Below are 17,892 nucleotides of genomic sequence, written 5' to 3' on the forward strand. Positions count from 1 at the left end.
TTAAAGATCACTTGCATAAGTTAGGAGAGGCATAATAATAAAGAATCTTGGAATATTTTATATCTTAGAATTCTCTCTTTCTTAGAATATAGACTGGACACAAAAGTCCAGTCAAGTAGAATAATATCTCTTGTCTGAAAAATTATAATGAGATGTATCATCTTCACTTTCTTATTTATTTGTTTCATGGCTCAATAAATAGACTTCCAGAACCTTGAGCCTTAAATGAACCTGGTAGCTTCTATTGGAAGACTTTGTGTGCAGTTACTTTAGCCTATAAGAAATTCTTAAAATGAAGACCTCAAAAAGCTGGCAATCAAAGACTAATTTGCCTTTTCATGATGGTTTCTTGGTGGCCTTGGTTAACCCAGCTTTACCTCACTTTTCTTGCTTGTGGTCTTCAGAAAAACTGTAGATTGTGCTGGAAATGCAATATTCTGAGATGAGTCACTGTGTGGAACAGCCCAGGCTATGTTTCTGCTCCTGCTAGAACAGGATGTCCTACAACTAGCATTTAAGCTAGTTAGGCGTCCTTGGGGCATAAAATTCAGAGAGAACTTGTTTTAGCCTCCCTCAGCTGTAGGCAACATGAGGCAAACACAGATGAGATTCCATCTGCCCTTGGCATCCTTTCTGAGCTTTAGGTGACTGGCTTGCCGTGAGTCCTGGACTTTATTGTCACTTCCAGGCTATCTGTGAGTAATAAAGTGTAAATGTTTTGTCTCATCAGAGTCAGGCAAGTGGTGGAAATTACAGCCCAAGATGCAGTGGGCTGAAGTGTTCACACTCTTATTCCTGGTGAGTGGCATTGTGATAGTCTTTACTATCCTCCGCTCAGTGGAAGTCCTCCCTTGGGAATGATAGGCTGTGCACAATAAATCTACTACAGAATTTTCATTCTATTGCATCAGCTTAAAACTCAGTATAATTTATTAGATTATATAGAGAGGCTAAATGCATAGGTCGAGTGTTTCTCTAGTGTGTAATTTATTGGAGCCTTCACTAGTCTTGCCATCATATCTGAAACCCAAAAGCCTCGATTTATGTTTAAAGTCTAGGAAATTAAAACAAACAAACAAATAAACACACAAAACCCAGTTATTTGGAATCTCCAAATGTGTGGCCAGTGTCTGTATATTTTTGGTTTATTTTGTGGGCAAGCAGCCAGTGTAACAGTCATATATTTTCTTCTAGAAAAAAAATCCTCCACCTTCTTACTTTGCATATATGCATAGTAGTGGAAAATTAAGGCATTCATGATGTATGCTGGCTACTGATATCCTGGGAGCAGCGAGAGGAAAGAGCCCCGTAGTTCAGTGTAGATTTTCACTTATTCTTGTACATGCTGCTACATGTTTCATCACTGTCCTTTACATTAATACCAGCAAGTGTTTAGCTCAACCTTTCAAAAGAATAAACCTCCAATCTTTTGAAAGATAGCGTAAAAGAAATATCACCAAGCTGTGTGGAAAAAGGTCTGTGGAAATAAAATAATGGCCATGAAATGCAATGGATCCTTCACCCCTACATTCTGTAGAACCTGATGGTCCAAGCTTTTAGCATCTCAGGAGTTTTGCAGATGAATTTACTTGCTAGTTTTCTCTATCCCTACTCAGATGGCTAAAACTTTCTCCACCCTGCTAAATCAGTTACCTAGTAATATTCCTTGATGTTTCCAAAAGTGCGTGAAAACCTTTCACCAGCTGGTATATCTGGTCTCGTTCATTTTGTCATTGTAGATTAACACAATTTTCTATTTTACTCCTATATTAATAACAATTTAGAAGGCATAGGAAATACATTTTTACAGATATTTCACCATATTTAACAAAACTTCTACTTTAAAAGTATATATTTATTAGTTTTTGTCATAATATAATGACGTAAAAAGAAAAAAACAAAAGTTACATAATATTGCCATGCAGATGAATTATTTACACAAAAATATAAAGGAGCACATGGGTAAGTTTTGAAAATTCGAACATTTCATTAATGTAAAGAATGAAAATATCTAATCATCTCTGTTCACTTCTTAAAAAGATACTCATTGTTAGCAGTTTCTTATCATTCTTTCTATTAAAAATAATCTTATGCCTTTATCCACTTGTTTCCATTTTACGCTGTGCTATAGTCACGAAAAAAAGATAGTCTAACCCTTGTCACATAACTTCCTCCTTTAAAGAAAAATGTATACTGACTATCTTTCCATAGCAACACTTAGAAATGAAACTCCAGGATGTAGTCAGTGGGTGCTCTGAACCCACCGCAGATACACTGGAGACGTGTCAGAATGGGCGCGGTGGCTCACGCCTGTAATCCCAGCACTTTGGGAGGCCAAAGCAGGCAGATTACCTGAGGTCAGGAGTTTGAGATCAGTCCTGGCCAACATGTAGTGAAACCCCATTTCTTCTAAAAAATACAAAAATTATCTGGGCGTGGTGGCACATGCCTGTAGTCCCAGTTACTTGGGAAGCTGAGGCAGGAGAATGACTTTAACCCTGGAGGCAGAGGTTGTAGTGAGCCAAGATCACACCACTGCATTCCAACCTGGGCAACAGAACAAGACTCAGTCTTTCTCTCAAAACAAACAAAGAAAAAAACACTTCAGGAGACCGAGGCAGGCAGATTGCCTGAGCTCAGGAGTTCGAGACCAGCCTGGGCAACATGGTTAAACCCCATCTCTGCTAAAATACAAAAAATTAGACTGGTGTAACAGCGTGCACCTGTGGTCCCAGCTACTCAGGAGGCTGAGTCAGGAGAACTACTTGAACCCAGGAGGCGGAGGTTGCATTGAAAGGAGATGGTGCCACTGCACTCCAGCCTGGGCGACAGAGTGGGACTCCATCTCCGAAAAACAAAAACAAAAACAAAAAACACAGTCCTCTCCCAGGGAAGGCCAAAGCATCTGGTAGTGTGAGAGGATGAGATGAACGTGATAGCAGCCAGTGTTCTCAATTGAGTATGTGGCTGGAGTCTAGGAGGTAATAATTGAGAATCCCCTGAGAATTATGACCAGTCATGTTTCTCAAACGAGATCTAAAGAAGGACGCAGACCTGAGATACGTTCCTGATTGCAACAATTCCCACAACCATAGCTGATAGAGACCATCTCCCCCTAACACCTCTCATTCTAGATTTCTCTCACTCTTGGCCAAAACTTCCGTTGGTTTGGGTTGTCTGCCTTGTGCGGTGACTGAAAAATTTATCTACAGGAGTTCTGTCCCTTGTTCTTGTTGGGTTGTAGTTGCTGCAATTGTCTAGTTACAGTTATCCTTGGGTGTATAAGTGCTAAGAGAGATTCCACTACGGTCTCTGTGTTCTGAATACACTCATCTCTGTCCCAATCTGTAGTGTCAACCCTAGCTGCTACTCCCAGCAACCAGAATCAAGTGCCCCAGCCAGAACAGTAACTCTTTTTTTTATCTGCTGATTTACTTGTATAAGAAACACAAAAGAGTGATTTCTGCTGTGTTCCTGGTAAACATTGTATTCTTCTCTAGAAACTAGGACCTCTGTCCTCATGAAACTGAAGACTAGGAAAGTGAGTTACTGGAAGTAACAACAAAAGAAAACACTACTTTTATCCCTTGGATCTCAAAATGATGTATGGTAGGCAAATGGGAACTACACACTATATATCAGGGATCGGATCAGGATGCATGTACAGAATCCTGAGAATAGTATCCCATCTCCTCCAGAGCTGAATTCTAGCTATTCCCTTGATTGAATTCTTAGCAGACCCTTCCCCTCTTCTATGAAGCTGGATGCTTAAAGGTGATGGGCTACATGGGAATATCAGTGAATTCTGAGATCATTGGAACATTTTATATCTCCTTTGCCCCAAAATGGGTACCAGATCCTAGGCAATGTTTAAGGGATATTACGTCAATGTATCAGTCCATCTGCAAGTTGTCAAATGTTGGTATTGATGAAGGCCATGTGGAGATGGAAAGCAAATCTGTGTCTACAGTGTTTATTGTTTCTGATAAGGAGAAATTGCTTCCACTTTCAGGATGGAAGAGGTCTTATATAATCAACCCACTATCAGGCACATGACTATTTTCCCAGGGACTGGCATCACACTGAGTGTTCTGGCATGGAATCTGCTACTGGCAGGTTGGACACTCAGAGGTGGCAGAAGGCAGATTAGCATTTATGGTAGGGAGCTCATCTTGCTGAGCCCAGGCATGGCTCACATTCTTGTTAGTACAGACACACTCTGTTCATGTGCCTTTTGTGCTGTCACTGGATATCATTACGATGGATAGATAGAGCACGGTTCATCCTGATCATTTGGATAATTAAATCCTACTCTCTTGTACATGTTTTCTAGTTAGTTCTCACTTGTATAGGTCCACTTACACAAGTCTTTTCTAGACCACTTTGCTCAGACTTTTTGTCTTCCAGATGGATCAACAATCCAGGCACTTGCCACTGCCCCTGAATCAATGTATATCCATAATCCAAGACACCTCTCTCTCTTTATACAAGGCAGAAAACAAATTTGTAATTAAGGACTTTGCTCAGTAGCATAATTTTTCCATGCTACTTATCTTTGAGACCACTTTTGAATTATGCTGTGATAGGCAACTGTTCCTTACAGGTTAATGCCCATGTGTTGAGATGACTTGTCTGAAAACCCAACCAAAATCCTTTCCTCCTCTGTCCATTCATCATAGAGTACTCCCAATGCGGCCATACACATGAGTTTGGAAAGAAGCGTTGATTTAACAAAAGTGAGTGATATGAGAATTAGAATCATCCACTTGTTCATGAATTATTCTTGCCTTCTGACCTGCTCAGGTCAACCTCTTACCATTTCAGGCTGTATATCCATCAGAACTTAAGATTTGTTGAATCCTATAATATCCAGTTCATAATGTGTAGTTGAGGTTGCAAAAATTTTTAGTATTTCTGGTCGGTCATTCAGTATCTTTTGTATGGCTAGTCAAAAATGAGCTGATTTTGTCTTCTGTATTTATAAGGATTGAGAAGTATGCATTCACCTGCTGTCAAAATTTCTGTGATTAATCTAAATGCAAAGTACTCAGGAAAAGGAGCTGTGATTGAGACGCCATCATTATCCACTATACTCCATTTGGTTTTAGCAGAGACCAGACAAATTAATAAAAGAGACAAAAGGTGACAGCCATCTCCATTGCAGAAATATGCTTTTCATCCAAACACCTCCATTGCTCTAATCAAGTTCTTTTCTTCTGCATTATTTGAAAATGTCACTAAAATAATTCATATCTGTGATGCAACTATTTCTGTTTCAAATCCTAAAATTATTTTCTGGGGTTATCACATTCGTTGTTTAATCTGTTAATATTATCAAAGTTCCTACCATCAACTTTTTGCACTCTTTATTTGTAACCCACATAAATATCTCCACCTTGACTTGAGCTATGCATCTTGTAGTCGTAATAGCCCTCTCTTATAAACAAATTACTATAATTGTTATGATTCAAGAGAAACATTAATGCTTCCCCAAATTAGAAGAGATTCTGTTAAAAGTAAAAAGTAGATTTTACAAAAAGCATAATTATATGACTACAACTCTAGGAGTGAGAGCCTTCCTAATATCAAGAGCTCTTCCAGAAGAGTGAATTTTCTCTCTGGGTTCTGTCACTGTTATAGAAGGATCTAGGTAAACTTATGAACACTTATGATAAGAATTCAGTGTATCTCTCAAGAAATTGAAAGGGAGATTACTTACATCATATATACTTCCCTTACAACAAGAAGTTTCTACACTTATTTAAATCTGGTACTTTCTGCTGAGTCAGGAAGAACAACTAAGTTGGTCATCAGACATGACAAAACCAAAGTATCTAATAAAGAAAACCATTCAGAAGAGGTAAAACTTGTCAGACTGTGAGTATATAGATGGGTAACTATTAGCAGGGAACTCCAGGAGAAGTCAACATGGAGAAGAACAGACAAACCTCAGACCAAAGCCATAAATAACATTTGGCAGTCAGGAGAGCCAGAAACATGGCAGTAAAGGAAATGAAATTTATGTATCTCTTTGTACCTCATCCTGTCTCTTCCTCACATAAAACTGACTCAACATTACTCAACGTTATTTATCCACACTGTCTCTTTTCCTGGAGGAGCTAGCATTCATGCTCCAAGATAGAGTTACATTAAATCAACAATAAAGAGATAATATTCTCTATTGACTTCTTCCAGGTCATTCCAAACTATAATGAAGAATTTGGGACCTTCTTTCATGTTTTTACATCTGAGATCAATTTCTTGCTCCACAACTTTCTCATGGCACTTTTCACTTCTGTGTTCCTCAGCGTATAAATCAGAGGGTTGAGCAAAGGTGTTCCAAGTGTATAAAACACAGCTATCATCTTATCCATGGGGAATGTGGTTGCAGGGCGTGTGTATATAAATATGCAAGGTCCAAAGAACAAGATGACCACAATGATGTGGGAGATGCAGGTGGAAAGGGCTTTCTTTCTTCCTTCAGCACTGTGGTTTCTCAGAGAATACAAGATGATGACATAGGAGAACATCAGCATGACAAAACTCAGTGTACAAATGGCCCCACTGTTGGAAACCAGCAGTAGATTGACCACATAGGTGTCTGAACAGGCTAGTTTCAACAAGGGCTGCAAGTCACAGAAATAGTGATTGATCACATTGGGGCCACAGAAAGGCAAACTGAGGGCAAGAAAAATCTGAGCTAAAGAATGCACACAGGATCCCACCCAGGCCACAGCCACCAACACACCACACACCCGGTGGCTCATGATGGTCATGTAGTGCAGGGGCTTACAGATGGCCACATAGCGGTCAACAGCCATGAGGATAAGGATGAAGATCTCCAGGCAGCCAAAGAAATGGAATGTAAAGACTTGGATCATGCACTCACTGAAAGAGATAGTGTCATTCTTTGAAAGGGCATCCACAATCATTCTAGGGGCTATGGAAGTAGAGAAACAGGTATCAGATAAGGATAAGTAGAAAAGAAAGAAGTACATTGGACTCTGAAGTGTCTGGCTGGTCTTGATGGTGATAATAATCAACAAGTTACCCAACAATGTCCCCAAATAGAAGAAAAATATACTAACAAACACAATTTTCTTCCAAAAAGGATCCTGTGTCAACCCGAGCAGAATGAATTCAGTAACACTGTTATTCAGTTGCATGGTTTTCATGAATGAGAAGAGGCAAATATGAAATTTTTTATCTGAAAAAAATAAAGGAATTAATTTTTTGTATGCTACGTGACGTTATTAAGCATTTTACGCAAAATTGAATATTTCTCATCAGAGACATTTTATTAGTGGTTTCTTAATAAGTCACTTCAATACTTTGTTTTTTCAATTTTAATGACCATTTCATAGGGTTACTATGAGTCTCAAATAGGCTTATGAATACCATGCTTTACTTTAGCATTCTTCACATACAAGCCCTTGTTAACTTTGACATCATTCTGATTACTTTTTCCAACTCAATGTATGTAAAAAGGTATGGATCTCTTGTAAGTTAACTTCATTTTTTTCCACTTTCAATAAATATTAGCATCTATTTTTTGCATGATTTATCACTCAGCATTTAGGATATAGTAGGCTGCCCTTGGAGATCCATGATATGAAGTCTCACACCACCACCATCCCACAGAGAATGTTTTATTTATATATAGTTTATGATTACAGATTCACATAGATATACATTATTGATAAATATATAATAATCTCAACTGCTAAGCAAAATTTTCCCCAGGTTAAAAAGAGGCTAAGGAAACACCCACAACCTCTAATTAATATGCTCCTACCTTGAAGCGTCATTATGATTGTACTGAAATGAATATTCTTTGATAGTTGGTAATATCTTAAATTTCCCATTTCTAATTTTCTCCTTCTTATCTATTAAAACACCTCTTGGAACACTCAGAATTCTTGAGTTTACATTTATATGAAAATAAACGAGAATGGGGTACTACTACTCACTAGTTCATGATTTCACAATTTAAGTTTTCAGCTTGAGCATTTTGTAACTGGGGTGGTTTGGAAGGATGTCATCAGAAAGTTGGTGTAGGCCTGGGTCATAGCCGTAATCCCCAGCAGGTTTTTTATTATCCACGTATCTGAAAACCCCGTGTTCCTAGAGCAGAGCAGAGATTCAGAAGAGGGAGGAAAATGTGGTTTTAGAGAAAAGAGAGATTATAGTTCGTCGGTAATTGACTTCTTCAATTTTTTTCTTTTCCAGAAAAGTCAGTGATCATTCAACTTTGAAATGTCACTTCTTTCAATGAAGGTTTGTTTATTTTAATGTGGAAAAAATATTATCATGAGGCTTCACTTTCAAGAACAAAATCTTTACTCTAGATCTTTCTTGTTAAGATGATATTGGAAGGTATGTATATACACATCAAAATATAACTGGAAGTGTAATTTATTTAAATATAATCTAGAAGACATACTTAACCCATTGTGTTTCTCCCCAGTTCCATCCTTACCTTCAAAACACCGTGTTGAAAGTTGTGAGCTGGCCAAAGCAAACAGTATGATAGACAAAACAGATACAGAATTCCCCTTATATATATTTATTCCTCTCCCTGGATAAATTTTCCTCTCCTGAACAGATATGAAATATACCTTATTTTCCTCCAAAAAAAGAAAAAAGAAAATGATGAAGTTATTCATTTTGGAGTGCTCAGAATAAAAAAGTATATGTATCTTTTGATTCTATAACTTCTGTCAAGTGCCCCTTAAACTATAAGGGAACTGAGTTGGTATGTTAATCATTACAATAAGCTTATTTTTCCCTTATTCATTTAAAACAGCAATCCATCAAAAAGTGTTTGTACTTGAGAAAAACGTGGTAGACTTTGGAGGCAATGGTCATTTTCACCTCTAATATTCCATGATTTTGAGCATTCTGTTGAGTGTACAGCTGTTGGTCTGCATATTCGCAATCCCATCAGGCTATCTATTTCCAGAACAAGGTTATCTATATTATACATTTGGACATAGCATTTTTAGGTAAATAAAAATTATATATATAATTTAATTAACTTTATTTTTTATTTTTTACTTTATGTATAATTTAAAATTATATATATAATTTACTTATAGTTAACTAACTATAATTCATTAACTAATAATTATAAATCCTCTTCAAATATTTATTCAATAGTTTAATCAATAGTCAATATCTGTCTTCTTCTCTGGAATTCCATTCCATTTCTAGCTACTTCAACCATCTTGAAACTTCAAGACCCAACTATGAAGAAACCTCCTCTAAGTGGCCTTCAATAATTGTCTTGCGATAAAGAAAATTACCTCTGCTGCTCTTTAAGGTCTACCATTATACTTTTTCTTATACCATTACACATAATTGCTTAAAGACAATTATTTGTGTACTTCTTTTAACTTCCTTCCTGGAATAAGAATTTTGGAAAGCTAGGTGTTCCCCAGATACTACTTTCCACTGTACCAAATCCAGAGTCTTGTATAACATAGGTGCTTGGCGTTTTTGATTTGAACATTCTCTCTTATCTCTAAAAATGTAATAGTAGTATCTGGTTATTTTAATGTTATTCTGATTGCAAAACACATTCACATCATTAATTTACTTGAGCTGTTAAGAATAGTAGACTGACAAATATGCTCCTCACTTAAAAAGCCAAAAAACAAAACAAAACAAAAAACAAACAAACAAAAAAAACCCAGCCTGAAATCAATTTTAAATAACTCAGTCAAGTAGCTCCATGACCTGGAGTAGAAGATGTACTCTGCACGGCATCACATGGCCATGGAAGGCTTTGAGACTCTGACTCCCATAAAAATGATAATCTCAAGATTATTATTTTTTCTATATATGAATCCTTGGCCCTTAAGAGATGCAAGGAGAGCCTTTACATTTTTCATAGCTTCCTGATAGTAATGCACACTTTTGTGCATGTGTGTGTGTGATTCTACATTCATTTTTTTTTTCCAGAGGAGTATTAACGGCTTTCATCAAGTTCTCAAAGGAATCAGACACAAAAGTGTGGGTTACAATGGTCTGGAGACAAAGCAGCACTAGTAATGTATCATATCTTCTAATAACTACTGCATTTGCTTCAATTTCTCAAACAAGATTAGCTAACTTTTATTCACTCTGCCATCTCGAGAAACTGTACTAGACCTTAAGACATGGAAAGTATCCTTTTCTCCCCAAACAAAAATGATGGCTTTTCATATGACTAGTGCCCCTAAAATATTTTTTGAGTTCAAAAGATGACTTTATTCCAAAGGTGATGTTTCATTCCACACTGACAGTAAACCTTTAAATTTTGGGTTATTTTTTCCTGTCCTTTTTTTTTCTCAGAAAATCTAACCACTGTACAGTTGCAAGACACAGAAATATATTTTTAAATTATTTTGAATTAATCTGTAATAACTCTCTAAGCTCACAAAGATGAAAATAACCTGTCACTTACATGTCAGAAGAGTCTCTAAATGAGTGTTGTCTGTACGTCCCTTTTTGAAAGCAGCCTTCCCAGAGAATATGTTTTAAAATGTTTCTTTCTACAACCTTGAGGGAATAGTTTAACACATAATGACTGAAGAGATGAGCATCGTAGAGAGAATTATTCCCTAAAGTTTTTCTTTATTTTGCCAATCAGAAACTTCTCAGGTGTTGTGATAAATTTAGTTTTTGCGTTGTGTATTTAGTCAAAACAAAAGTTAAATCAACAAGTTAACAGCAAGTTAACCCTTCTCATATCCAGTAACCAGATAGGTGCAAGAATGTGGAGGTGTTAGTGCTTCAGGCACACCAAAGGTACCAGTGAAAAAGAGGAGAAATGTAATATAGGTGATGGAGAGGGTAAGAAAGAACAGGAAGAAGAAAAAATGTTGTCGTTGGTTAAAAAAAAAAGTGGTTTACCACGAAATAACTCTTCACCCACCCAGTGCCCTAACTTGCCACTCCCTGAATTAGGAAACAAACATTTTTAGCTCCTGTAACACACTTGTAGTATATTTGCAAGTACAATCTAGAGAAGGCACAGTGGTGTTCTGAAACTAGAGATTCTATTCTGTGGGCTACAGATAAACCCCCACCAATGAACCACAGATTTATAGCAAGTCAGCTGAGGATTGACACATATGATCAGCACTGGATCTCATACTTTTTTTTTTTTCAAATTAATTTCCATTTTATTTACTAACTCCCGTTAGTAAATAAAAACATGTATTAAGGAATAAACTTTGTTGAAATAATATTACTTCACCCAATTTTTATTGAATACCTTTTATATACTTGGCTCCATGCTTGTCACTTTACGTAAGTTGTATATTTGAATTCACGTAACTATCCCATGAGGTATGTGTTAATGTTGACAACAAGAGTCAAACTCTGTAAAATATTTTAAGAGATTTATTCTGAGCCAATTATGAGTGACCATGGCCTGTGACACAGCCCTCAGGAGGTCCTGAGAACATGTACCCAAGGTGCTTGGGGTACAGCTTGGTTTTATATATTTTAGGAAGGCATGAGACATCACTCAAATACATTTAAGAAATACATTGGTTTGGTTCAGAAAGGCTGGACAACTCAAAGTGGAGACTTTCCAGGCTATAGGTAAATTTAAACATTTTCTGGTTGGCAGTTGGTTGAGTTTATCTGAAGACTTGGGATCAGTAGAAAGGAATGTTCGGGTTAAGATAAAGGATTGTGGAGACCAGGTTTTATTGAGTGAAGGAAGCTCTCAGCAGACTTCAGAGACACCAGGTTGTGAAATGTTTCTTATCGGACCTTAAAGGGTGCCTGGCTCTTAGTTGATTATCTCCTGTATCTGGAAAGGAAGGAAGGAAAATAAAAGTAAAAAGGATATTCTTTATAGAATGTAGATTTTTCCCACAAGGAGCAGTTTTGCAGGGCCATTTCAAGATACGACAGAAAAACAAGTTTGGGGGTAAAATATTTTGATTTTCTTCCTTGTTATATCAGAGTCAGATTGGAAAGTAAGCCATGACATACAGTGTCAAATAAAACCCATCTGATGAGAATTTATGGTTTGTAGGGCATGACTCCCCAGACCACTTAGATAGAAATTTGAGTAAGATGAAAATATCAGAGCTTAGTCCTCAGTAATAACATTTCACATGAGAGAAAACTGAAACTCACAGAAGCTAAGCAGCTTGCCCAGGTTACATATTTAGTAAGTTCAGTATTAAGATCCATACTAATTACTGTTTTATTCTGTGTTTTTTCCTCTTTCCACATTTTTTACATGCTAGCCTAAGACCACAGAGTACTAGAAAGTGATGATGAAAGATATTTAGAATGGCTGAGTAGTGGTATCTCAGGTTGAGGATCTTAGAATAAAAGTAAGGTAATGAGGACAGGTTGAAACTCAGGCAACCATGGCATATGCAAGTAAAAATATTCAGTAGACAGTTGAATTTTTTTAAGTATAAATTTCAAGTCAGTACTGCAGAATTTGATTTGGAAATCATTATTTGTAAATGACAGTTTAAATCATGAGGTTGTTTGAGGTCATCCAAAAGAAACAGAGATTGAAGAATTGAGCCAGAACCAAAATGTTGTGTTGCACCAAAATTTAGAAGAACCCCCGGAGGTGGAGAACAGTCTCCCACACCCTGCCTCCAGGCTGACCCCATGACAGAGGTTTTATGCAAATCACTGTGGCTCTAGGTACCATGACATTATGATTCCAGTCTTCAGAAATACTCCACAGACACAGGCTCCATGCCTTCCCAGCAGCAGGTCAGCCCCAGGCTCTGGGCTTGTCCCAGTGCCCCCAGGTTCCAGTGACCCCAGGGGCCAGGTGTGTTCTAGCAGACCTAGGCACTAGGGCTACCAACTAGACAGTAGAACCTGGACGGTCTCCACCAACCAAGGCTCCAGGACCACCCATTCAGATCCAGGCTCTAAGCCAGCTCCCTAGATGAAAACATAAGCCCACCTCTGTAGACCTCAGATCCATGCCCACTCCAATATCAGGCCCATTCCCATGGATTCAGGATCCAGGTTCAGCCCAGTGGACTAAGGATCTAGGTTCAGGTACTAGAATCAGCACCTCAATGTCTCCTGCAGAAGCAAGTTAAACACCAGGACTGCTCCTGTGGAATCCCCCTGGTCAGACTCCAGGTCAACAGGTCCTGGAGTCCAGTCTGGAGTGGATCCAGACTCCAAACCAATGGCATGGACCAAGTTGCCAGATCTGTTGACTTGCTGACTCAAGCACCGGAAGAGTTTACCTGAGGAATCCAACAGCAAGTCCACCTGCAGATCATGCAAAATGGCCTAGTCAGAATCTCTGGATAGGCTGATTGGTCAAGCCTTTCTCAGACAAAGCCAGTCTTCAAAGACTGAAATAAATCTCTACTTCTTCAAATGCACAGACAGCAATGCTTGGTAACAAGTATCAAGAACAACCAGGGAAACAAGACATTACAAAATAAACAAATAAAAACGCTAGTAGCTGACCCTAAAATAATGGAGATGTCTGAACTGCCTGAGAAATAATTTAATGTAATTTTAACAAGATCAGTGAACTTCAAGAAAATACAGAGAAATAATTTAACAAAATCAAGAAAACAATACATGACCAAAAAAAGAAATTTAACAGATTGAATTTCAAAAAAAAAAAAAAAAAAAAAAACAACAGAAATTATGGAGTTGAAAAATAAAATGAACAAAAGAAAAAATGCAAGAGAAAAACATTAACAAAAGAATTGATCAGAGGGAATCTCTTGAACTTGAAGGCAGCTTATTTGAAAATATACAGTCAGTTAAAAATAAAGGGAAAATGAAAAGGAATGAAAAAGCTTACAGGACTTATGGGATATCATCAAAAAAGCAAATTTTCAAGTTATAGGAGTTGGAGGAAGAGAGAGAGAGAAAGACATAAAGCTTATTTAAAAAAAAATAGCAGAAAATATTCCAAATGTAGGGAAAGCTATAAATATTCAAGTACAGGAAAGTCAAAAGTCTCCAATTAGATGCAATTCAAAGAAGATGATACCAAGATATAATCAGTACATCCAAAATCACAAACAGAAAATCTCATAGTAGGAATAATTTAGTAAGATCAGCAACAGATTTCTCAGCAGAAACCTCCCAGATCTGGAGATAGTGAGATGATAGATTTAAGTGCTAAAGGAAACACACACACACACAGACACAAACACACTCACACAAAACTACCAACTCGGAATAACTTACCCAACAAAGCTATCCTTCAGAAACAAAGGAGAGATAAGCTGAGGGACTTCACCATGACCAGATTAGTTTACAACAAATGCTAAAGAGAGTTCTTCAAACTGAAAGAAAAAAGCACTAACTAGGAACATGAAAACATGAAAGCATAAAACTCACTACTTAAAGTAAGTACATAGCCAAATTTAGAATACTCCGGGACTATTACCATGATGATGTGTAAATCACTGATATCTTTACTATGGTTTATTGACAAAACTATTAAAATAATAGTTATGACAATTTGTTTAGGGACATATAATATACAGTGATGTAAATCATGACACCAAAAAAAAATGCGAAGTGTAAATTGAATAAAAAGACTCATTTCATGTGAGTGATGTTAGGTTTTTATCAGCTTACGATAGGCTATTATAACTATAAGACGTTTTATGCAAACCTCATCATAACCACAGAGCAAAAACCTACATAGAAGATGAAAAAGAGAGAATCAAAGTATACAACTAGGGAGAAATCACCTAATCACAAAGGAAGACAATAAGAGAGGAAAAAGGAACCAAGGATCTAGAATACAACTAGAAACAATTTTTTAAATGGCAGTAGGTAAGTTCTTATCTACCAACAAATACCTCAGATATAAATGGATTAAATTATCCAGTCAAAAGACATGACATAGAGTGGCTGAATGGATGAAAAGGAAAAAAAAAAAAAACAACAAGACCCATTTTCTTATGCTGATAAGAGACACACTTCAGCTATAAGGAAACATACACATTTTAAAATATGGGCCCTTTCACTGTGTATATTCCTATTGTGTTGCTTTTTTTTTTTCTGAGACTCCAATTATATGCATATTGAATCTTCTTTGACTGTTGACATTTTATTTATATTTTGTCTATTCTTTTCCTTTCTTTAATTTTAATTTTCTTGATTGTTTTCCTAATTATTTTTTGTATACTTTATTAAATTATATTTGTGTTTAGTCTCCCTTTTCTACTTTGTAACTGTGTCTTTGATTTCTCCAATGGACTATTTCTTCAATTTGTTTATTAAGTCTGCCCAACATTTTTTAGGTATAAGTTCTTTTTATCTATTTATATTTTATTTAAAAATTTTAATTCAAGATATTTTTAATATTTAAAAATACTTATTAACTTATATTTAATTCAATCTGAAGTGTTATGGTATAATTTCCTTCTGTTCTTTTTTGTATTGTTATATGAAAACGTCATTTTCATTGGTTGGAATATTTTGTTCTTATTTGCTGACTCCCCTCCCACCCTTATAGTAGCATTGCATGGATAGAGATTTTTTTGTGTGCTAATTTTGTGTACTATGATGAGGGTTTCGTGTGGCTTAGAAAATTCTCAGTTTTAGGTTGTTATATTCTAACATTATAGTGTGTATGTGTCCCTGTGTGAGTTCCTGGTGTATGTGTGTATGTAGAAAGATAGGTATATATGTAGTTTGATTGATAGATTTATACATAGATGTCTATATATAGGTAGATAAGTACAGTCAGCCATATTCAGTTTATGAGTTCCACATCTGTGTATTTAATTAGCTGTAGATCAAAACTATTCAAGAATAAAATTGCCTCTGCACTGACCATGTATAGATGTTTTTTCTCAGCATTATTTTCTAAACAATACAGTAAAACAACTGTTTAGATAGTATTAGGTGTTATAAGTAATCTAGAGATAATTTATAGTATACCAGAAGATATGCATAGGTTATATGCAAATACTATGTTATTTTATATCAGAGATTTGAGCATCTGCAGATTTTGATATCCAAGGAGGTCATAAAACCAGTCCCCCATGAATACCCAAGGACAACTACATATACACACACATATAGCTGTGTATATATCTATATCTAAATACATAAATATACACAAAAATATTTATAAAATACTACCACCAGCAAACTTTGTTTGTGTGTGTGTGTGTGTGTGTGTGTGTGTGTGTGTGTTGTTTTAGGAGAATCCTCAATTTATTTGCATTGCTTCCTCTTTCTTAACCATTACAACTCTACAGGGCAATGTCTTCTTTCTACTCTCCTCCTTTTCCCTGGAAATAATTTTTCTAGGCTTTTCACAACAAGTTTCATACAATTGGTAGGCTTTTTTTTTTTTTTTTTTCCTGGGTAATGCTGTTTTCTATCAGGCCTTGATTTGGTTTTTAATTTTTTGTTATGAGAGTAGAACTGTCTTATTGATTTTATCTGTTTGATCCCACTAGTAGGATTTCTATTTTCCTTTTCTCTTTCCTAAGCTGTCTCTTCAGACCTTACTCTACATGGAATTATGACATTTTGAAATTCAGTTCTTTTCTTCTGAAAAATATTTCTCTGCCTATATTCAACTTTCACTTCATAGGGTCATCTGTCTTACAGTGATGCACAGATGTGTGATTTACATATTTGCTTTCTTTGATCTGAATGGATTTTGGGAGGATGGATAGAAAGAGTAACTTTTAAGTGCTATTATTAGCTTAAAGCTTTTTTCTGTCTTTTCTATAGAACTTATTATTTATCTTCATTTCATTGATATAGATATGCACTATCATCAAATTTATTCTGGTAATTGTCCTATGTATATCTTCTATAATAATTTTGCAATTTTGATCTGGATTATCCCTGTATTATTTTTAATGGCAAGCTTTTATGTTTTTAAATGAAATGCCTATTGTTTAGTAAAATATTGTTATTAATTTATGCTTTTATTCTGTCTTCATGGAATTCTATTTGCATATATTTCCGTTTTTGTTGACTTTACAGTTTTTAATATGTTAAAATATAGTCATGTTTTATGACTGCTCATGCGTCTGACAACTGTTTTCTTATTCCTGGTATCACTCTGCCCTCTAGTGGCTATTCTATTTTTTGCCACTTATAACAGAAAAATTTATTCTCTCAACTACTCTTTAGGAGGTGGAATTTGTATTTCTAGACTATATGAAAACAAATTCTACCAATTGCAATTGACTGAGAATGACACAGCAATTAGACAAGAGTTGACTTGGTAATACTGATGAAAAGTAAAATATTTTGTTCTCATTATGTCAAACTAGGATAAAATTTTAAAAAAACATTTGTTTATGCAAGAAAGAATTTTGAAGTAAGATTTATTTGTCAACCTCTTATTTAATTTGGTAGATTTCCTTGGAAAATCGTTAAAATATTCAAGTTTTGGTTAACCATTTGTAATATTTTTGAAAACCTTATAAATACATTCAGAAATTATTTGAGAATTAAATGGTATAAGTTTGATTTGTAAACATACAGTTTTGCAAAATGTAAAGGAAATGCAAAATGCAAACAGTATGTGATATATAGGTATACTTAAAATACATATATGTGGTTTATGCATAATGTATGTATATGTTTCTGTATTGCTCGATCCTTCTCTGTATGTATCTACGTCTGTCCGTCTATCACCTAGCTTTCTATCCACCTATCCATCATCCATCACCCATCTGTATTTAAATTAGTGCTTCCCTTAAGCCTCTGTTTCAAACATCAGGCATAAAGAGGATTTTATTGCCCAGAGGCAATAGCTCCACATTTATTTCTCCCCAAGTCCCTGGGAAGCAGTAATGTTTCTGTCTCTATAATTTGATGTTTCTAGGTACCTCATACACATAGTATCTTACAATATTTGCCTTTTGTGTTTGGCTTATTTCACTTAGCTTA

The 17,892-nt window shown here is 35.9% G+C and overlaps 1 protein-coding gene across 1 annotated transcript; it reads right to left on the reverse strand.

The window, feature by feature from the left end:
- Nucleotides 1-3,610: 3,610 nt before the first annotated feature.
- On the reverse strand, nt 3,611-8,996 carry LOC101011605 (olfactory receptor 4C16). The gene has a single exon (XM_021925769.2). It carries the CDS (start codon nt 7,173-7,175, stop codon nt 6,234-6,236), a length of 942 nt encoding a protein of 313 aa, XP_021781461.1. The 5' UTR covers nt 7,176-8,996; the 3' UTR covers nt 3,611-6,233.
- Between the last annotated feature and the right edge of the window lie 8,896 nt (nt 8,997-17,892).

This window comes from Papio anubis, chromosome 12, assembly GCF_008728515.1.
Source record: "Papio anubis isolate 15944 chromosome 12, Panubis1.0, whole genome shotgun sequence".
Classification (NCBI taxonomy): domain Eukaryota; kingdom Metazoa; phylum Chordata; class Mammalia; order Primates; family Cercopithecidae; genus Papio; species Papio anubis.

Coding starts and splice junctions, on each gene's coding strand:
- LOC101011605 (XM_021925769.2), bottom strand. CDS start 7,175: ATGAAAACCATGCAACTGAATAACAGTGTTACTGAATTCATTCTGCTC.